The sequence below is a fragment of the Brassica rapa genome, chromosome A06, assembly GCF_000309985.2.
Source record: "Brassica rapa cultivar Chiifu-401-42 chromosome A06, CAAS_Brap_v3.01, whole genome shotgun sequence".
NCBI lineage: Eukaryota > Viridiplantae > Streptophyta > Magnoliopsida > Brassicales > Brassicaceae > Brassica > Brassica rapa.
Window position 1 is genome coordinate 18771418 of NC_024800.2, and position 21393 is coordinate 18792810.

At 36.7% G+C, this 21393-nt stretch overlaps 6 protein-coding genes across 7 annotated transcripts; 2 read left to right on the forward strand and 4 right to left on the reverse strand.

Moving 5' to 3' along the window:
• Positions 1-229: 229 nt before the first annotated feature.
• Positions 230-2177, reverse strand: LOC103873737 (BTB/POZ and TAZ domain-containing protein 1). The gene is made up of 5 exons (XM_009152128.2): positions 1924-2177; positions 1686-1825; positions 1281-1584; positions 859-1184; positions 230-626 (listed from the first exon to the last, which is right to left on the reverse strand). The coding sequence occupies exons 1-5, from the start codon at positions 2053-2055 to the stop codon at positions 437-439; spliced, it is 1092 nt and encodes a 363-aa protein (XP_009150376.2). The 5' UTR covers positions 2056-2177; the 3' UTR covers positions 230-436.
• A 4769-nt stretch (positions 2178-6946) lies between these two features.
• On the forward strand, positions 6947-9568 carry LOC103873739 (BRAP2 RING ZnF UBP domain-containing protein 1). Its single transcript, XM_009152130.3, has 11 exons — positions 6947-7292; positions 7377-7485; positions 7570-7684; positions 7783-7880; positions 7999-8105; positions 8225-8474; positions 8583-8636; positions 8774-8917; positions 9003-9067; positions 9160-9214; positions 9295-9568. Exons 1-11 carry the CDS (start codon positions 6982-6984, stop codon positions 9445-9447), a joined length of 1461 nt encoding a protein of 486 aa, XP_009150378.1. The 5' UTR covers positions 6947-6981; the 3' UTR covers positions 9448-9568.
• Positions 9518-11801, reverse strand: LOC103873738 (probable pectate lyase 22). The gene is made up of 4 exons (XM_009152129.3): positions 11551-11801; positions 10542-11288; positions 10054-10192; positions 9518-9945 (listed from the first exon to the last, which is right to left on the reverse strand). Exons 1-4 carry the CDS (start codon positions 11676-11678, stop codon positions 9718-9720), a joined length of 1242 nt encoding a protein of 413 aa, XP_009150377.1. The 5' UTR covers positions 11679-11801; the 3' UTR covers positions 9518-9717.
• A 2358-nt stretch (positions 11802-14159) lies between these two features.
• On the forward strand, positions 14160-17093 carry LOC103873741 (MA3 DOMAIN-CONTAINING TRANSLATION REGULATORY FACTOR 1). Its single transcript, XM_009152132.3, has 4 exons — positions 14160-14402; positions 14570-14789; positions 14865-14959; positions 15060-17093. Exons 2-4 carry the CDS (start codon positions 14570-14572, stop codon positions 16848-16850), a joined length of 2106 nt encoding a protein of 701 aa, XP_009150380.1. The 5' UTR covers positions 14160-14402; the 3' UTR covers positions 16851-17093.
• On the reverse strand, positions 16879-18730 carry LOC103873740. The gene is made up of 4 exons (XM_009152131.3): positions 18530-18730; positions 17977-18427; positions 17630-17894; positions 16879-17532 (listed from the first exon to the last, which is right to left on the reverse strand). The coding sequence occupies exons 1-4, from the start codon at positions 18591-18593 to the stop codon at positions 17242-17244; spliced, it is 1071 nt and encodes a 356-aa protein (XP_009150379.1). The 5' UTR covers positions 18594-18730; the 3' UTR covers positions 16879-17241.
• Positions 18723-21141, reverse strand: LOC103873742 (Golgi to ER traffic protein 4 homolog). 2 transcript variants are annotated; one of them, XM_009152134.3, is made up of 12 exons: positions 20966-21141; positions 20815-20894; positions 20588-20666; positions 20375-20456; positions 20133-20292; positions 19966-20056; positions 19798-19881; positions 19651-19697; positions 19430-19558; positions 19266-19350; positions 19095-19175; positions 18723-18998 (listed from the first exon to the last, which is right to left on the reverse strand). In XM_009152134.3, the coding sequence occupies exons 1-12, from the start codon at positions 21053-21055 to the stop codon at positions 18987-18989; spliced, it is 1020 nt and encodes a 339-aa protein (XP_009150382.1). In that variant the 5' UTR covers positions 21056-21141; the 3' UTR covers positions 18723-18986. The 2 variants fall into 2 exon arrangements, with proteins under 2 accessions (XP_009150382.1, XP_009150383.1); XM_009152135.3 differs by having other exon boundaries at positions 20808-20894; positions 20966-21133.
• Positions 21142-21393: the final 252 nt, after the last annotated feature.

The window sequence follows — 21393 nt, forward strand, 5'->3', positions numbered from 1 at the left end:
TTTATACAAATCCCAACTGAATTTTCCTCCGCATTATATGTTAAAAATCTTAGATCAGAAGCACATAAATTTAATATTGTAGAGGTGGAAAGACGTGTGTCTGGGACAAGACTTCTTAGAAACGGATCCCGGACGGAATGAAGAGAGGGATAGAGATTGATAGTTCTTGCAACTAAATTCGTAGTCTAAACAAATTCCAATTTATAAAATTTAACAACTTCATTCGCAGTCTAAACAAATTCCAATTTATAAAATTTAACAACTACATTCGTGAAAGAACAATAATAGACAAGTTTATGTATACAATACGATCAAACAAACAACTTATTAAAAGGGTTACTCATCGACAAATTTAACCCAATCAACCGTCCAAGAGACGAACAACTAACAATTGTTTCATTATATATAATATATTCTACAAAAAAAACCAAGGAATTCAAAAAACCTTCGTCTTCCTGATTCTGATGAAATCTTCTGCTTCTTCTTTGAATAACACATCACTTTTCTTCTTCTTTGATTGAGACAAGGAAGACATAGCTTTAGCAGATGCAACTCTTCTCACCAGAACATTCCACTTCGTGTCCTCAACCATTTTCTTGTCCTTTTCTCCTCTTTGCTTAAATTGCCTACTCCAATCACCAATAATACGAAATTAGATTTCTAACTTTTAAAATATCTTCTTTGAAAACAAAAGTTTTTTCATGCTGTCTGATCATGACTCATGATCTAACAAGTAGGTCACCACCACAATTATTATCGGCGCCGAAAGTGAAAAATTAAACCGAGATTTACGATCAAAAATTTAAAACTTTACAAAAACATCTGGAAAATGTGGTATTGATGATTCTAATATGTCACCTGCAAAGTGGGACACGGCAAGACTCAGATTGGTCGCAGATTGAAGAATGGAGTCTAAGGAGTTGAATCATTCTCTTGCAACGAATACAACCTTTGCCATCGACTCGTTTCTTGCAAACTGCAAAGTGACGTATCAGAAGTTGTAGTCCGTAACAAGTAGAGAACGCACTGCATGGACCGGCTTTTAACTTGTTGTTGTCTAAGTTGGACGATGGTCCGACCAACGTGCAACCTTCGGTACATATGTGTTCTATACATTCCATGGCTTCACTCAATTGCATATAAAGATTCTGTTCTCTTCGGTGTCTCCGTCTTCGTTTCTTCCTCTGCAAGTAATCACACAAAAGAACTAACCATGGTAAGAGCAGGGCTAAAACAGAGGTTTTCAAGAACCAAACGTTTTGAGCTTTTAGATTTGTTACCGATTCAGCGTCGTCAATGAATTGGAGAATGTCGAGTTCAAGAAAAGGATCGTTTTCTTGAAGAAACTTCCATCCTTCGGTCTGTTCAACGGTCTTGAACTTGGAGTGGATCAAACGCATACACTTGAGACAGAGGCCTGGTGCGTCGCAAAGCCGAGCTAGCTGGAGAACATCGACCACGTTCTCAACCGTCACTCTCTCGCCGACGCCTTTCGTGCACCTTTGCTTTAAGTGAGTCACCATGTAGACGTGTGATAGAGCCAGTAGATGGATTCCGTAACTTTCCATCTCCTTCTCCGTCAAACTAAGGAAAATTATAAATACACGAAAGGTTATTTTAGTAATTTTACTCCGACTTGTTATAATAAAGGAGAAAAAATCATTTGAAAATTTGACCATACGAACCTGGGAGAATAGAGGAACCTGATGAAGACAGAAACGGCGTCGCATGGAACACCGAGAATCTTGATGACTCTCTTCGATGATCCGCCGTGGCTTTTCCTCGGCTTCTCGATGATGTTCTTTAGAACCGGCGACGCGGCAGCCTGCATTTTTCAAATTCAAACACAACCAAAAATTATCACCAAAATACCCAAAAAAAAATAAAAAAAGTCGGACACGCCAAAGAAGTAAATAATCTTACCAGGACACCGGAGTGTGCTGGGATACGACCGCGACCGGAAGTGATGATCTCAACATCTGTTTCCACAAGATCATATGAAATCTTGTCGGTGATTAAAGAAACGCCGTCGTTTTCAGTAGCGGTTATTGCCATCGTGACTATGTAGCAGCTTTCGTTTAAGAGAAAGAAAGAGAGTTGTGTGAGATGGTTTTATATTTAATTGATGGAGAAGCTTGAAGGGGTGGTGGTGCATCTCTGGACGATTTTATAGACAGCTCGACGAAGCCTACCCTTTTTGATTCGATCATACACGTGGAATTCTTATTTAATAAATATCTCTTATCTTTTATTTCCGTCTTACCCCACTCCACCCGCGTATTTGATTATCTGTATTCCTTTGTAACCTAAAATTAAAATGAATTGGAAATTAGCATAATGAACTGTATTTTGAGGTGTCTCGGGATCTGTATATTACTGTATCTAACTCTCATTTAAGTCATGATGAGTCATTAAATAATTAGGTGTTATCTTTAACACTAACCTAGATCGGATTTATAGAATGTTGTTTTCTGATTTAATATATCAAATCATCTCAGTATATACGGGAAAAGATGCAAATTTCGACTCCAACAATTTACGTCGTGCCAAATACGATCCGAACAATTGATCAGTGCCAAATACGACATCAACTCAATTATAATTCGAAAAAACTATTCAACCTTCTTAAAACGTGCTTAAATCTACATTGATTTTAACAGAAGTTAATCAACCGTTAACAAGATAAAACGATATTATTTTGATATAAGCGGAAAAATGTCAATTTCAACCCCAACACTCTCAGTCGTTCCAAACATGACCCAAACAAATAGTCAGTGCCAAAACCGACCTCAACTTAATTATAATTTAAGAAAAACTACTCAAAATTTTTAAAACGTGCATAAATGTACATTGACTCTAACAGAAGTTAGTCAACCACTAACAAGATAAGACACAACGTCGTTTTGATATATATATATATATATATATTTTTTTTAAATAGGTTTATTCCATGACTCAGCCCCGTGCTTGGATACCCTTTTAAAGGGGCACACTAACAACTAAATAAAAGTATCTTTTTGAAATATTATTACAAATTTGAAATTATATAAACTACTATTCTTCTTCATCTTATCCAATTTAAAATTTTGGTGATAATTTTTTCTGATTTATATAAATACTTTAACATGTTTTTTATTTGTCATATATTTAATAAACTTATATCTTACTAAATATAAATAATAAAATATTTATAATTATAAGATCTTAAATATACTTAAAATTATTTTTCTTATATAAATTATTTAAAAATTTTAAAATTAAGTGAATTTTTTTTACTTTTCAAAATTAATATTATATATTTTGATATTTTGTTCAAAAATGTCAAGAGGCATTTTACCTTTCTTTCACTAAGATATCTTGTACAAAATATTAGGTATATTAAACAATAACTAAAATATATAAAAGCAATCACCAAAGTTTTAAATTGGATAAAACGAAGAAGAATAGTAGTTTATATAATTTCAATTTGTAAGAATATTTCAATAAGGTACTTTAATCTAGTTGTTAGTGTACCCCTTTAAAAGGGTATTCAAGCATGGGTTTGAGTCATGGAATGAACATATTTAAAAAAAAAATATATATATATATATATATAATAGTTGACTAACTTCTGTTAGAGTCAATGTAGATTTATGCATGTTTTAAAAAGTTTGGGTAGTTTTTCTTAAATTATAATTAAGTTGAGATCGTTTTTGGCACTGACCATTTGTTCGTGTCATATTTGGCACAACTAAAATTATTGGGGTTGAAATTGACACTTTTCCTCGTATATCAAAACGATGTTGTTTATATTATTAACGGTTGACTAACTTTTGTTATAGTCAAGTTAGATTTAGGCGCGTTTGAAGAATATCGGATAGTTTTCTTGAAGTATAAATGAATTGATGTCGTATTTGACACTGATTAATTAATTGGGTCGTATTTGGCACGACCGAAATTGTTGGGGTCGAAATTGGCATCTTTCTCCCTTATATACATGATTTAAATGCGATGGCTATGTTGTTACATTTTGAAATGTGGTAAGCTGAAATGAACAATTTTTGTTTTCACTTTAGAATACTTATGTTGAAACATTCAAGATACAACATTAGTGAGATGAGTTAACCCTGAAACCAAAGCCGACAGAAACAGATTTCCTCGCATACTAATAAAACAATGTAATAAAAAACCAGCATAACAGCAGTACAGCACTAATAAAAAGCAAAGAACAGCAACAGTGTAAATTCTAGAATTTTCACCACCAAACCAAGCTCCAACAAACTCCTTACATCCTTTTGACATAACGTTACCAAACCTTATAGGTAACAAAATCCTCCCATTACGAATAAGCATAACATGTAAGACCATAACGCCTATGCTTCAGAATCCAGCGAGAACAAGCCACAAAGAGCTCAACCACAGAAACCATCGGGAACAGCGAAAATGAACAATATAGATTAGTGTGGACAAAGAAAATATATAGTAAATTAAATAAACACAAAAATATTATCAAGTTGGATGAATTTTCAACCTCAATCAATTAGTGATAATAGATGGTTCAATCTCTCGTATATATATTATTTAAGATTTTTTCTATTCCGGATGTGACAAACTTTGTTTCTAATACATACAATACAAATATACATAGACATCTAGATTATTTATTCATGAGGTAATACATTTTCTTCCTAAATTCACAAAAGTTTTGGAAATTTAATCTTCATATCTTTTTAGATTAGAGTCATGACATAATTCCACTAGACACAGACACATCACTGAAGTCGAACTCATATGCATCTAAAATCATTGGAACAGATACATTTATTTAACAACGTTTAGAAATATCAATGAAAAGGGTTGGTAAGACTGTAACACACTCTTATATAACTTTCACGTGGTGGAATTAACATGGCTCAAACATTTTCGAATAGCCGCATTGCCTTCTAAGACAACAAGAACACATCATATAAAATACGTTGTTAAATAATATATTTTCATATTCCTAAAAAGCTACACCAACAGGATCTAACCAACAGATCTTTGGCAATATATTATGTGTTGAACTGGACCTTCAATACACCGATATTATATTCCACAAATTACTTTTAAATTTCCACTAAAAGTGACTTCTAATAATATTGCCTTTGTAGTGTTTTCTTTTTGGGATGACAAGCATACAATAGTGTTACTTTTGTCCCGGTTAAGGTCATGGATGTTATGTTTTTTATTGATCCTACGTGGAAAAAGTGTAAAACCGGTCCAAAAGTTTGCCTTGCAACGTAGAAAAAGAGTTGAAATATGATTATTTTAACTTGAGAAAGGCCGGTTATTGGAAGTAAACCGACCCTTGCCTCTTCCCAAGAGCCACTTCTTCGTCTACGTGGCTGTTTATCCTCATCCACTTTCATGCCCTCTTGTCTGGCCACTTGTAACTCTCCTATTCATTCATTATTGCCACTGGATTTTGTTGTTTCATTTTTAATATAATTATCACAAAAATGGTTGGTCATATTCATGAGCATCAAAGGAGTTTAAAGAGATGTTAATCACGGAGAAGGAAAGAAAGTTCGCCGCGTATGGCGGCAGCCAAATCTGATTCAATCATAGCAGTCAAGTTTAGCCACTAATATGAATATGAAGACACGGATCTAAGTCCTTCACAGGAATCTGAATAACTAAACGTATTCGGATCCAAAACTATAACATATGTTTCAAAAAAATATAGATTCCTTGTTGACTAATATTGTAGACATCTCATAAGGCCATAACCATTCTAACTATTGCGTATGGCTTAATTATGAGTTTGTATAGTTTATGTGCACTTTTCGTTAAATAATATTTACATACTTGATTAGTTAATGTTGGGATGTTTTCTTCATTAACTCAACATGTATGTTAAAAAAAACTCAACATGTATGTATATGTTCAATATATTAATCACGATCCGGCTTTTAGTATTCACAAATGACCCTTTAAGAAAACGAAGCAACATAATCCAAAACTTGTGGATAAGTTTACATGAAAAAAGTGAAAAGTGTAAGATAAACTAATGGATTTGATGATTTCATGCAAGATTCTTCCCAATATACTAACATTTTGGAAGTAAAATATAACTTAACAGTTTATATTCCATGCTGTTTACATTCCACTTGAAACTTTTGAAGCACTAGAGATTGATGTGTCATGTTCTTATCCTTAGAGTTTGGACTTTGGATAGATTTGTATCTTGCAAGCAAAGCATCATGAATCAGCAATGTACTTATAATAACCGTTAGTAGATATCCACAAAATGTGTGTGCATTGACAAAAGTCTATAAATAAAATTGTCACCGATATTTCGTGATTCTTTTATTGGAGGTGATGTTATATGTGTATTTCTATATTCTCCAAAAAAGTTTTGTTGATGTGTGAACTAAAAGTCTTGAGACTAAAAAGAAAAAGACATGGGTAACACATATATAGTTATAAACTTAAAATTCAAAGTCAGAACTTAAAACCAAAAGGGTTGACCAACTCAAAAACCGGGGATGACCATTGACCTCACCATCCTCCCTTATCTTTGGAACCAACCACGCCCCGGTACCGAGTCCTTAATACTTGAATACTTATTTTCCTTCTTAATTTTGTTGATAAAGACACTTATCTTAAAAAAAAGACGCTTATCTTTTGTTGTTTTTTCTTCTCCTATCTTTTATTTTGATGACAATTGGATAAGATTTTAAAATTTTATTAGAACTCAACAAAAACAATATAGAATAAAATAAAATAGTTTGGTGCCGTTCACAAACTTCCATTGTGGCGGGTAGTGCTAGCTTTTTAAAATAGTCTTTGAACTTGGTCAAAATGAAAACAAATATGTTGGCTTTATAAAGGCTTCAGTACTCTAAAAGGGCCCAAAACTCGTGAAAAAGCCCATTTAACTACAAAAGGCCCACAATAACAACCTTACTTGAACCACCACCGCTGCTGGCGAATTCCGGCTACAGTCATCTCAGAGACACGATGTTCGTCCTAAGAGTTCACTCGGTTGACTCGGAGCAGCCAATCTCCATCGAAGACGAAGAATCCGGTTTCAGCTTCGCGCCGTCGAGGCGATCTCAGCGTCCCGATAAGCTCGTCCCGTCTCTCAAACTCACCGAACGCAAAGGCCTCATCCATCTCTACCGAAACTCTTCGCACAGCTCTCTTCCAAACCCTAGCTCCCGATCGACCACTCTCTTCGTCGTCGCTGTCCCCAATTACCTCTCCTCCCTCGATTTCATCCGCTTCTGTGATTCCCAAATCGCACATGTCTCCCAGATCCTCTTCATCAGGTGAGTAGTCACTTTGCAAGAACTCAGGAAAAACAAAAAGCTAAAACCTTTTGGCTGATTTGGTTCTTCTTGAAAATCTTTTAGGAACGATGCAATGGAAGATCGGTATAGTGTTTTGATCACACTTTCGGATCAAGCGGGAGCAGATGGGTTCCACAAGAACTTGAATGGGAGAAAGTACGCTCCTTCTGAGGTATTAGAACATGGAAAGGAGATTCTTTTGGGTTGTTTGTTCAGTTCATTGCATGGAACTAAGCTGTTTTTCTTGTGGGTTTAGGCTGAGGTTTGCCATATTCTCTATGTACTCACGGTGGAACACACGGAGTTTGATGAGCTTGCTGCTTCTTCACCTGTTGGATTCACCGAGTTGCCTACTTGCCCAATATGTCTTGGTGAGAGTTTGTGCTAAAGAATAACGATTTTCAGTTTGAATCATTTAGGTACCTTTTGTTGTTGCTTAATATCAGTGTTTGGAATCTGACTCATGCAGAGAGATTAGATCCTGATACTAGTGGCATCCTCAGTACTCTTTGTGATCACTCGTTTCAATGTTCATGCACTTCGAAATGGACTTATCTGTCATGTCAGGTGCGTGGCTCTCCTTCTTGTTCTTTGACCATTGTGGCGTAAAATGAATCTTGACTCTTCCAGTTCGTTACAAATACCTTGACACATGTTCTAACACATGCTCATTTTCGTTTTGTAGGTTTGTCGATTGTGTCAACAACAAGATGATATAATAAGCTGTTCTATTTGCGGAAAAACAGACAACGTATGGGCGTGCCTTGTCTGTGGCTTCTTAGGTTGTGGAAGGTAATGCTTGCTTTGAGTTTCCGTTTGTGAAAGATTTAGATAACCTGAAATTGTGAACACATCTCTATATATTACTCAGAGGTGAAGGTTTCATTCACTATGATGTTTTCCCGCTGTAGATACAAGGAAGGGCACTCTATCAGGCATTGGAAAGAAACGCATCATTGCTATTCTCTTGATTTGCGGACACAACAAATATGGGATTATGTTGGTGACAACTATGTTCATCGGTTAAACCATTCAAAAATAGATGGAAAGTCGGTAGAGATGAACAGCCGCTGTCTGTCACACGAAGGGGACTGTGGTCTTTGCGAGTGTAGTGAGGATACAGGGATTAGCGGTGCCATCCTCAACAGCAAAGTCGATTCAGTATGATTTCAATCACCCTTCATCAAAATTTCCTGCATAAAATGAATCTTAAAACATCAGTGGCTTTCTTGATTTTATTAGTTGTCTGATTAAGTTTTTGTGGAACAGATTGTAACCGAGTATAATGATCTTCTTGCAAGTCAGCTGAGGGCACAGCGTCAGGCAAGTGTTTCTGTCTCTTCTTAATTTATATATGAACAAGCTTTTAGTAGAGGATGATGTTGTAGCCACCTCGTGTCGTGGTATATCTATGCAAAGAGATATCAATTACTTATCACGATCATGATGTCTTTCGTCAGTACTATGAATCTCTCATTGTTGAGGCGAGAAGCAAGCAGGAAAGTAGTATTGCCGAAGCAGTTGAGCAGACTGTTGTTAAAAAGATGCAGGAGCTTCAGAATGAGATTGAAAAATGTGAAGAGGAAAAAACTGAAATCACTGAGGTGAGACTCTCTAGGCCTTGTTCTCCATTGTTCGATTCTTGAAAGGGTTCCTTATGCTCTGCAAACTACTAAAATTTATGTTCAGGTTAACAGAAAGCTTATAAAAGAGCAGGATACTTGGCGGAAGAAGGCCAAGGAAATAGAAGAGAGGTGCAACATGTTTTCTCTTGTTAAATATGTTTACCACAAACGAACATCATAATACATAGTAAACAAACAATTGACTTTTGGTGTCTATTCAGGGAAGCTGCATTGATAGGATCAAAAGACGAGACTATAGTTGATCTTGAAGAACAGGTAAAGCTTCTATACTCACCGAGGGTTAACTTTTTTCTGCTGTTAACATTTAACGAGTGATGGTAATGGAATTGTAACAGATAAGAGATATAAGGGTGTTTGTTGAAGCTCAGAAAACGTTGAAGAATATGTCATCAGATTCGGATGGTATACGTGAAGGAACCGTCTTACCAGTGCCTATCAACCAGGAGCCAGTTAGAAGGCAGAAGAAGAAGTCCAACCGGAGAAAGTAAGTGAAGATCGGTTTTGTGCTATGCTTTTTGTTTGTTCTCCAAATTGATCTAATATTGGTGTAGAGTACTATTGTAGATAAAAACATACTATTTTAATAGGAAATAACTTTTGGTTTTGGTTCTCTCATTCACTATATAGTAAACGTGTTTTATAGTAGTGAGTTTTGTCGACACACCGTCCAAACTAAAATGTAATCAACCCTTCTTTGAAATGCTGATTTCATAATATTATATATATACACACACACATACACGCTGGTGGGGCTATGATCAGCAGTGGGAACCCTTTTTGCAGCTGAGTGCACCAGATGATATAGTTATCTCACCAACATTAGAAGACGGTCTAGCAGCTAGGCTTGAGGCTCTCGAATAGCTTGACGATTTAGTTGGTCCAGCTCCAGAAAGTGTAAAGAATGCACCGTTAAGCATTAGATCTCCTTCGGATCTCCAATTCCAACGACTCCATTCGCTTTCGGGAGCATCCTCATGCTTTGTTACCTATTTTCCCCCAAACCGTGAGTGATAATAAGTTTGAATGAAATGAAATCAAATCACACTGATTTTGTATTTAACTAAAGTTGAATATTAAAAAATTGGAATACATACCTCTTTGCTAAAAGAGTTATCAGGAGCAAGAAAACGGTTGCCTTGAGAGTTGATGGTAGGATTAGCACTTCCTCCAATTGCATACATTTCCCAATGTGTATAGTCATTGTTCACCACATGGAAATATCCATGTCGACACCTAAATATATATATTATGTAATTATAATCTCTCATTACTTTGTTAGAATCAAAGTTTACACTCTACTTATTATAGAAAAACTATCTGCAGTGATTCACATATAAAATCAAAATATTAGCAAATATTAACTCAACTATAATGTCTTTTGCTAAAATAACTCATCTATAATTATTAAGTGTTCAATGCAGTAGTTGTATTTTGGCTTTGCTATATATTTTCTTTTAAGATGTCCACCGACAATATACTTGACCTTTATAGTTTGTGCTACATATATATCAACAAATATAGGTATACTAAAAACAATATATTTTTTGTTTTGATAAATAAATAAAGTAAATCATATGAATACCTTGGCATTCGTTGGACGAGGCCTTCTCCAAAATGGTTAAAAGCGATAGTGACTTGCATATTCTTGTCTTGTTCGTACGTATCACTATGTCCCAATAACATAACCTTATTGTGATGCGTCAAGTAATTATTAGAAATCGTTATAGCCGTGGATCCACGGATAGCATCAATCAACCCATCGTTACAATTCGAGAGCGAGCAATGATCAACCCACACGTGGCTCCCACCGAAGATCGAAACACCGTCACCGTCGGATATCGTCCGCCACCCGTAGTGCTCTGGAGAATCTCGTACGTCAGTATTCCCACCTTGCTTACAGTCATGTATGTGTAAACCGTGGATGATGATGTTTGTCACATATTGTATTGTTATACACGGCCCACCAGATATGTGGACTGATGCTCCTCGTCCGTCTAGAGTTTTGAAAGAGTTCATTATGAGTTCTTCTTTTAGTTGGATCGTCATGTCTCGGCTGAATATGATCCAAAGAGGTTCATCTTGAATGACTGCGTATCTTAGTGTTCCCGGTTTAGGGTTTACTGGATCATCGTTACCTGGATCGGTGACCACGTAAATTTCACCATCACGACCACCAATTGCGTTTTTTCCAAAACCGATTCCGCAATCAGCTAACCGTTTCCGGTTTTTCTCCCAGTCTTTGTCGCATCGCCAACAATCGTCGATCGGATTACCGGTCTCACACGAAAAGTATCCTAAGTTCCTTCTTGATATAGACTCGTTTATTTTCCTAAAATATCAACCAATTAACATCCACGATATATGTTAGATAGAGGATTTCACATCCACTATACAATAGCATATTTGCATTATTCTTCGACGTACGTACATATAACTGCTAATGCAGCAAATAAACAAGTCAGTTTACGATAAGATTAAAATAACGAAACCACCATTGCATGGAGATAACTTTAAAACAAACCTTTAAAGAAAAATTTCAAGCTTACACAAACATTAGTATTCATAAAGATTGAACATTTGTGTTACAATACCTGTGGACTTCCTCAACGATGAGCTCGGGGTCGGAAACTGGCGAGGACAAAGCGAGTGCGAAGAAGAAAATGCAGTAGAGAAAGATAAGTGCAAAGGATGCATGTGAGGAATTTAGCATTGTGTTCATTGGCTTCTTGTTGTTGATAAAGTTGAAAGGTTTTAGTACGAAACATTTGAGTGAAGGGAGAAAGACAAAGAAACATATAGGCTATATAGCACATGAACACCTTGAGTGAGTTAATGCACATGCAAGTTGAGGTTAATTGGACCCACTTTTCTTAGCCTTTAATTTTTTTCCCTCTTATCTCAATATGAAATGATTTTCCCTGTGTTATAATAGAAATTACCAACCTAAATCATATAGAGAGGAAAACAGTGCCCTATTTTGAAATGAATGAAGTTTCAAAATTCAATCTCGAATAACAAAACCTATTCTCACATGTATTCATTCAACATCACACTGATCCGATCATCATTGTTAATATAATGATCTCAACCATTATAGGAGTTGAAATCAAATTGGTTTAGCCAGTACATTCAATATAAAAATATGCAGGTGAATAGAGCAATGAGTCACGTGGCTTATAGAGAAAAAGAGAATTCGTAATTAAATCTCAACGAACTTAAAGATGAATCTTGGTGAACACTATTAGATGGCCCCCAAGAGGCCAAGAGTCAACAGTGTTAGTGTACTTCAGTAATACGGGTGAACTTATCATTTATAAGCCCTATTGTTCAGAACTAAATTAGAGAACAGCCACACCAAAGAAAACATAATAGGAGAACTTAACCGACACCGGGATTTGATTTTGGGACCATTGAACCATGTGCTCGAAGGCCAATCTTTCAATACATTTTGCTTATTGATTTTTATAACATCTTTTCATATCGAATAATTGAAAATTTGGTTGGTGTAAAATGTGTTGACAATTAAATGCACATGGAAACTATTTACATCATTATATATCATCCACACTTTAATAATCTTGTAGAACACTTTATCAGCTTATATAATTGTACGTCTCACCGACATTTTATTTTGCTACATCCGCTTTTTATTATTGTCTCGAGATGCTCTAGCCACCACTTACGTTGATGAAAAAAACTATTTTCCATATTTTCAACATTAACTACGACCATAACAACAATCAGGAGTTTTAGTCTACCGATTTTTATGCATAAAATAAACTAACATCATTTATGGATATTTTCAACATTAAAAAACAGTACTTATTTAGAAACTTTTGGACATTCATTCGATATTTCTAGCATGATCAACAAACATGTTCGATATTATATTATTCTGTTCTCGTGTGACTAAACTTGGAACCATACAAAGTTCATGAAATTCTCAATGCTGAAGAAGGCTAAACTGCGGTTGAATTAAGTATTAGTACTGTGCTTGCTTTGTAGTTGCATATTTTCATCGTAAATTTCGACCAGTTAGCATTCTATGATCTTGTAAAGAATAATGAAAATTAGATAAGGTTATCAGTTGAGCCTTCTTCAGAATTGAGAATATCATGAACCATCTTGTTTTTTTTACACTACAATAGAATTTTACATTGGTTTCCGTAGATCATACGACTTTGATAAACTGAAACCTGAATATTTGGATATTAAACTTACGACTTTTGATAAACTGAAACCTGAATATTAGGATACTAAACTTACTAGTAATCCTTTTTTGTGGATAAAAGCTCGGCCGCATAATTCACAAGATTTGGTTTTGGTTGCCGTATGAAATAATTTCAAATTTCATTTTTCTTTTCTTTTGGTTGCTAAAGTTGAAATGTCTTGTAAACAAATACTAAAAAAAGGAGAGAATTGACCTTTCTAAAAGCAAGCAGAGTCGTTAGATTTAACGTTGAAGATACAAATGGAACCGTCAAATTAGGAAAAAAAAAAAGAAAGTGTTCAGACAAAAGGCATGTGCGGCGGTTTTGCTTGAAAACTACTAGCCAACTTCTTCTAATTGTCAGTGTTCTACAAATAATTCAATAAACATAGCACATTCACTCAAAAATAACAAATAAAAATAATATTGATTAGACAGTTCATAATGATCATTTTGGATTAGATCATCAAATTACAATATATACAATCTGCATATACTTTTTGCCAACACAATAATCATATTAAGTAGATAAGGATTCATAAACAAATCAGAAAAAAAAAAAAAAAAAACAAAGCCGAAGATGATCGGGTGCAGACCGAAAGAACTAAAGCACCAGTATGAAGAATACATAGCCAAGGAACTTGAGAGCTATACTTCCGAATCGATACTTTTGAGTTTTGATAATGCATATGGAATCGTCATGGGTTAAACTTCCGAAGGTGTCTGTCTAAACTACACTTTGGAATAGTTTACACTCATTACATTTCCACGTACTTTGTAACATATGATCAAGAATTCCAATTTCCATGTATGTAATTTTACTAATTTGAATTTGAATAATTCAGCCCAAAATAGCAACTAACTATATGGGCTGAACTTCCTGATCCGGCCCGTTTTGCATCAGAATATTGTTTTTTTTTAAAAAGAAAAGTAAAAGCTATCCACGTCTATCTGTGATGACGTGTACCATCATATATAATATAAAAACTTTTCATTTTATTGGATTAATAATATATTTTTGGGGCGATCCTGATCCAGAGTTCCTTTTCTCTAGTCGCTGTCTAGAATCGGTGACTTTTGAATCTTAGTGGAGTGATCGTTATCTTAATCTACGTTGATTCTTCTGCTGGAGTTTCGATCCGTATCATCTCCTCCTGTCTTGGCTCTAGATCCGAGCCAAGCACAGAACACGACTCTCTTTCACAGTTTGGTATTCGATTCGTGCAGTCACATGTATAGATTCTTCTTCTTTCTCCTTTCTATTTCCCTATAGCTCCATATGCCTTGTTGAAATCTTTGCTTACTTCAATCGATCTTATGCCTGTTAGAATCTCGATAACATCACTTGTGTGTGAGTGTGTGTGATTGATCTTATCTCTGATGGTTTTATTTGTTGTCAGATGGCATCGGATGAGGGTATGTTGACGGACGGACAGTGGAAGAAACTGGAGGTAGCAACTCTGAAGAACGCTGACAACTTGTCCTCCTCGCCAAAGTCTCATCCTTTATTTGCTGATTTGAACATTAAGTCTCCCACTGGTGGCAAAGGACCTGTAGCTGGGCTCCCTTTTAGACATGTGCGTCGGACTCACTCTGGGAAGCATATCCGTGTTAAGAAAGGTCTAAACTTTATGAAACCTTCCTCTTGCTTGATTCATGGTTGACTTATGTGGCTATGATGATATATATCTGCAGAGGGTGCTGGTGGTAAAGGAACTTGGGGAAAGCTTCTTGACACTGATGATGACTGCTTTCTCGATAAAAACGATCCCAATTACGATAGTGGAGAGGTTTTGCATTTAGCATCCAGTTGATTCCTTTCTTTTACTATTAGATTGATTCATTGCCTTACTTTGTGACTCATATACTCTCTTTTTTTTTTAAAAACAGGGAGCATATGATGAACTTGTTGATTCACCTGTGTCAGACCCCTTGGATGATTACAAAAAGGCTGTAGTTTCCATCATTGAGGAGTACTTCACCACCGGTGATGTGAAAGTGGCGGCCTCTGATCTCAGGGAGCTTGGTTCTAGTGAATATCATCCTTACTTCACCAAGCGGCTTGTCTCTATGGCCATGGACAGACACGACAAGGAGAAGGAAATGGCTTCTGTCTTACTCTCTGCGTTGTATGCTGATGTCATTTTACCTGATCAGATCAGGGATGGGTTTATAAGACTCCTCAGATCCGTTGATGACCTTGCGGTGGACATACCTGATGCTGTTAACGTCCTCGCGCTGTTCATTGCCCGGGCCATCGTTGATGAAATCCTCCCTCCGGTTTTTCTAGCGAGATCTAAGAAGAATCTTCCAGAGTCTTCAAAAGGCTTCCAGGTTATTGTAACCGCGGAAAAGAGCTATCTCTCGGCTCCTCACCACGCGGAGCTAGTGGAGAGAAAATGGGGAGGTAGCACTCACACTACAGTAGAAGAAACGAAGAAGAAGATATCCGAAATCTTGAAGGAGTACGTAGAAAACGGAGACACTTACGAAGCGTGTAGATGCATCAGAGAGTTAGGCGTCACGTTTTTCCATCACGAGGTTGTGAAGAGAGCTTTGGTTCTTGCTATGGAGTCTCAAGCAGCCGAGTCACTCATACTAAAGCTGTTGAACGAAGCTGCTGAAGAAGGTCTGATCAGTTCGAGTCAAATGGTGAAAGGATTCAACCGAGTTGCAGAGTCTCTCGATGACCTTGCTCTAGACATCCCATCTGCTAGAAAGCTGTTTGATTCTATAGTTCCCAAGGCTATCTCTGGAGGCTGGCTTGATGATTCATTTAAGGTAAACCCTGATCAAGATGGAAGAGAATCAAGCCAAGACGATAAGCTAAGACAGTACAAGAAGGATACAGTGAATATAATCCAAGAATATTTCTTATCAGATGACATTCCTGAGCTAATCCGCAGCCTTGAAGATTTAGCAACACCTGAGTACAACCCTGTGTTTCTAAAGAAGCTTATAACTCTTGCTCTAGACAAGAAGAACAGAGAAAAGGAAATGGCGTCGGTTCTTCTTTCTTCTCTTCACATGGAGCTATTCTCAACCGAAGATTTCATAAACGGTTTCATCATGCTCCTAGAATCAGCAGAAGACACAGCTTTGGACATCATGGACGCATCAAACGAGCTCGCTCTGTTTCTAGCTAGAGCTGTAATCGATGACGTCTTAGCTCCGCTTAACCTGGAGGAGATCTCAACCAAGCTACCTCCGAAATCAACAGGAACCGAAACAGTCCGCTCAGCGCGGTCTCTCATCTCAGCTCGACACGCGGGGGAGAGGCTGCTGAGAAGCTGGGGCGGTGGGAGCGGGTGGATAGTGGAAGATGCAAAAGACAAGATCTTGAAACTTTTGGAGGAATATGAAATGGGTGGAGTGACATCAGAAGCTTGTCAGTGTATCCGTGATCTAGGGATGCCGTTTTTTAACCACGAGGTAGTGAAGAAAGCTTTGGTGATGGCGATGGAGAAGAAGAACGATGGGTTGCTGAATCTGCTGGAGGAATGTTTTGGTGAAGGGCTGATTACAATGAACCAAATGACGAAAGGGTTTGGTCGTGTTAAAGACAGCCTTGATGACTTGTCGCTTGATATACCGAACGCGAAAGAGAAGTTCGAGTTGTATGTTGGTCGTGCCATGGACAATGGCTGGATCCTTCCGGAGTTTGCAATCAATGATGAGTGAGTGAGTGAGTGAGGACTGATTCTCTATCAGCTTACTATACTTTATATCATGGAAACTATATATATATATTTTATATTATGATATGTATTATGTATGAATTTGTTTGGTAGATAAAAATAAGATGTTTATAATTTACATTTGTTTGTTTCTTGTATTGTGTTGTTGTCTTTGTATTGATATATCTTCTTTTTAGTGTGTTCTAATTTGTAATGGATTACATTACATTGTAAAAGTTTCTCTCTCCTTGGTCCTTGTTGATATACAACCTTACCCATTGCTTAGCGGAGTCTAACTTGCTTAAAGCCACAGTCAAGTCAAGAGCCTGTACTTGCTTCTATTATTCAACTGTTGTCCGACATTCTTGATGCTTCTACAGAAACATTTGCACTTGCTAGTCCTCTCCAACAAAAAGTGTCTTGACAATCTCATCAACCATAAGAGAAGGAAAGAAATGGCCTGAGCCAGTCAGTTCATGGTATCGAACCCACGGAAGTTTTGAGATGATAAAACGCTGAAGCGACACTGGCACAAACATATCCTCATCGCCATGCCAAAGGTGGACTGAGCCATTACTGTTCTTAAACGGATTTTGAACGTCTAAAGGATCAAACTCCCAGTGACCATATCCAATCATCAAGTCTCTGTGTAGACTTTCATATTCTCCTTGCTTCCTTGCGTATGCCTGCCAAAAACAAAACGCAACTTCATGGTATTCCAAAGAGACTTGTTTCATTATGTTTGTAAAGTTACGGATATGAATATGAGAATGTTCTTGAAACCTGATTCAGGTCATTGAAACCGAGCCTAGAGAAGATTTCCTTGTCCTGAAACGAGAGGATGTTGGGGTCACATGAAATGTAGCTAGCGATTGAGAACCATCTCTGTGTGTTCCACCAGAAAGTAAGCCAAGGTGCATAATGAGCCACTCTAAGCATCCACCGGTCTCGAGGAAGCATTAGAGATAAAGCTTCCTTAGACAATTTTGCAGGCAAGTTTCTCCACCAGTAGTTAACTACAGGCGCTACCATCGCCGCTCCACCTAACCTGAAACACTTTCATGTATGATTAAACTCTAAACCGAAGTGTTATGAATCTTAACACAAGGCAGAAGCAAACCGTGTCTAACCTGTGAGGAATATAGTGAAGACAAGACCAAATGATTTGACCTCCCATAGAGAAGCCAATGACATAGAACTTTGGTCCTAGTCCTAACCCATCAGCAAGCTCTTCTATATCAAATGCTATGCTTCTTGGTGTCCGGTTCGGGTCAGGATCACTCTCTCCATAACCAGGTCGGTCAAATGATACTATGCATATCTTGAGTTCCTCCAAAAGAGCTGGCGACAAGTTGTGGAAGAAAAATGAGTCATGCATACAAGAATCAAAGCCGTGGATATAAATCATCTTGAGCTTGGCTTCCTCTCTGGGAGCTCCGAGTTCTTTGTATGCCAAATGCCTTCCATCTCTCAGTTTGATCCTCGGTGATGTCACGGCGGTGAACATCTTCGGCGGTGGAGGTTGAACCGACTGATAAACACATGCTAAAACTCCAACCGACAAAACCAATCTCACAACACCTGCAAAACATAACAAAAAAACATTACAGCATATGCATATTTATTATTATTGAAGTAGCATCAGCCTGTTAACATAAAGAAACTATATATAGACTACTATACCAAAGGAAAACTTGGTGTGAGTTCGTCTTCTTCCTCTGGACATAATCTCTCTCTCTGTCTCCATCTCTGCTGTGTCTTTATGGTTTTCTTGTGTTCTTTGTTAAGTAGAGGGTGGATAATATTATATAATTCAGTTTTGTAAACTAGCTAGTTAGCTGTCTCTTTACGGTTTCCTTGGAGCATGCAAAAACAAAAACAAATTGTCTTATTTAACATATAATGTACAGTATGAGTTAAGAAAATTTAACAAAAGTTTCAAAATTCTTCTATAGCTTTCCTTTTCGTTTATCTTGAAACTGTAGTACTGACAAAAACAATTATAATGTTACAAGAACAAAACTCTTATCCAATTGAGGATAAGAGAAACAAATTATATAAATTGGAGAATTCACCAGAGCTATCCCTTTATTAGAACATCGCCAAATACACAGTATTATTCCCTCTTCTATCTCCTTCCTTAGCCCATCATCTACACAAGAACAGAAAAACTTTCAGTGGTTCCAGCATTGTAACTTCAACATATGAGATAAGTGGGAGATCATCTATATGTTTTTTCTATTTATACCTTGAATATATCTCCAAACATTCCTTCCATAGGATTCTTACGCTGCACACCGTAAAATATCTGTGCAATCTCGTCCAGCAACTTCACAAGATAGACAAAATTTTCCAGGAACATTAGTCTCGTTAACAAGATAAACAAATCTCTCTCTGTGTGTTTTGATCGTTGTATTACCTCGTTGAGCAGTGGTTCTCTATCTATGCAAGACTTATACCTAACTCTTAACATATTGAAAAGAGGCAATGCATCCCTCTGCAACCTGTATCATACATACATCAAAGGTCTTTTAGGTAACAACAAATGACAAGATAAGACGAAGATCTAAGAGGGAAACTAACGTCTCCAGAAGATATGAGGTAAATTGGATAAGGTCTGATTCTGAGAACTCAGGATGTTTTGCTTCTGCTTGTTTCTTAATCTCATCCATTATCAAATTTGCATCTTTCATGTTACCCATAGATAAGTACCTAAAATGCGGAAAAAAAGAAGACAAATAAGTTTCATTCCTTTTAGTTCCCCCTCACAATCTTGGGACTCCAGTTAGAAAGCATGAACTTACATGAGAACTGCTCGTGCAATAGCAAGGTCATCTTCACCAGGATAACACTGCAAAGTAGTATGCCATGTATAAGAGACAAGTCTTGAATATCTAAGAGCAAAATTTTCTCAATGGTAAAAAAGGAGGTGTTGAAACAAAGAGACTGACCCTTCCCATGAAGTTGATTAGCGTAGATGCAAACTTCTCAGGGTCCTCGGCTCTAACAAAATGCCGTGATATTCGAACCATGTCCTGCGGCCAGATATGTAAGAAAGAAGTCAGTTAATGAAATATAATGTAAGACTTTATAACCAAATGGGTACACAAGAAGAGTACAAGTTCAGGACACTCGGTGTAAAGATAATCAGCCAGCATAGCATGCAACTCAGGGTATCCAGTACTTGGGCCTCCAAACTCTGCAGACCATCTGACAAAAAAAAAGTTATTTAACTTCAAAATGTTTTACACATCAAACAACACAGAGAGAGAAAAAGGAGGGTTACTTTATAGCAGCTCTCAAGAAGGAGGTCAAGTTTTCAACACGTGATCTAGCTTCCCCAAGAGATTCTTGAAGATTATGGACATCTTCGTCATCACTCACATCTACCAAGTGAGGAGGTACAGGAACCCTAGGAAACAACTTGAACATACACCTGATTCGATCTGAACACAAAGTACTATAAACAAAAGGAAGTCCAATGATAATGAACTCTAGCGATTATACACGGTAACCTGGAACACTAACCAAGAGTTTCATCATTGCAAGGTGACTTAGCTTTAACAAGTGTGTCAACAAACAAAAGAGCAAGGTCCGCCCCACAATTCACCTGAGATTGATAAGAAATCACCATTACAAAACTGAAAGAGGATATGACATGGCATTACAGGTTCCAAGAACGGCCTATATCAATAGAAAGATTTGTAATAACAAAAAAAAAAAGGAGGAAAGGGAACAAACCAGGCCGTGCTCTAGTTCAAGGCATGACCCAGAGAAGAGTATATGAAGAGCTTCAGAGAATCTCTGAGCCGTAACATATCTGCGGAAGCAAAAAGGCTCATGCTTTATCTCAAATCCATATTAAAAAAAAATCCAAACTTTTAACCGAATTAACAGAATCCAAGTAATAACCAACAAAAAAAAAAAAGAGAGAACTTTGGGGTTTAGGAAGTAATCGAACTGCGAACCTGGCACTGATGGATTTGTACATCTGCAAGGCTCCATAGTAATTGCCTTCCTCTACCACTTTCTTCAACTTATCAATATGCTATAAAACAATTTCAAAAGGTGAGAGATCAAATTCAAAAAGAGAAATCGAAAGAGGAATAGGGTACGTACCTCTTGAACGGGAGGTAATTCACGTCTGGTCCTCTCTCTCGACATTGATTTGATTTGAGCTTCCAACGCCTGCCTGCCTGCCTTGTTCATTTTTTTGTTTTCTTTATACTTTTTGGCAAAAGATGTATCCCACTAATACGGAAACTATACCGGATGCGTGCTAACTTTCGTCCCTTACCCTAATTATATATTTCTTTTATATATTAAGGGAAAAATCAAATAGTTAATGTTTAAATATTTTTCGACCAAAAAAAATGTTTCAATTTTTTAAAGTTTTAGTTTTAAAATTATATTGACTTATTCAAAGGAATAATACTGTATATATTCTTTCCAGTGAATGGTTTTTATATTTTAAACAGATTAAAATAATAATTTTTATATGATTAACAATTTTGTTTTGAGAAAAAGACTAGGATAGGATAGCACAA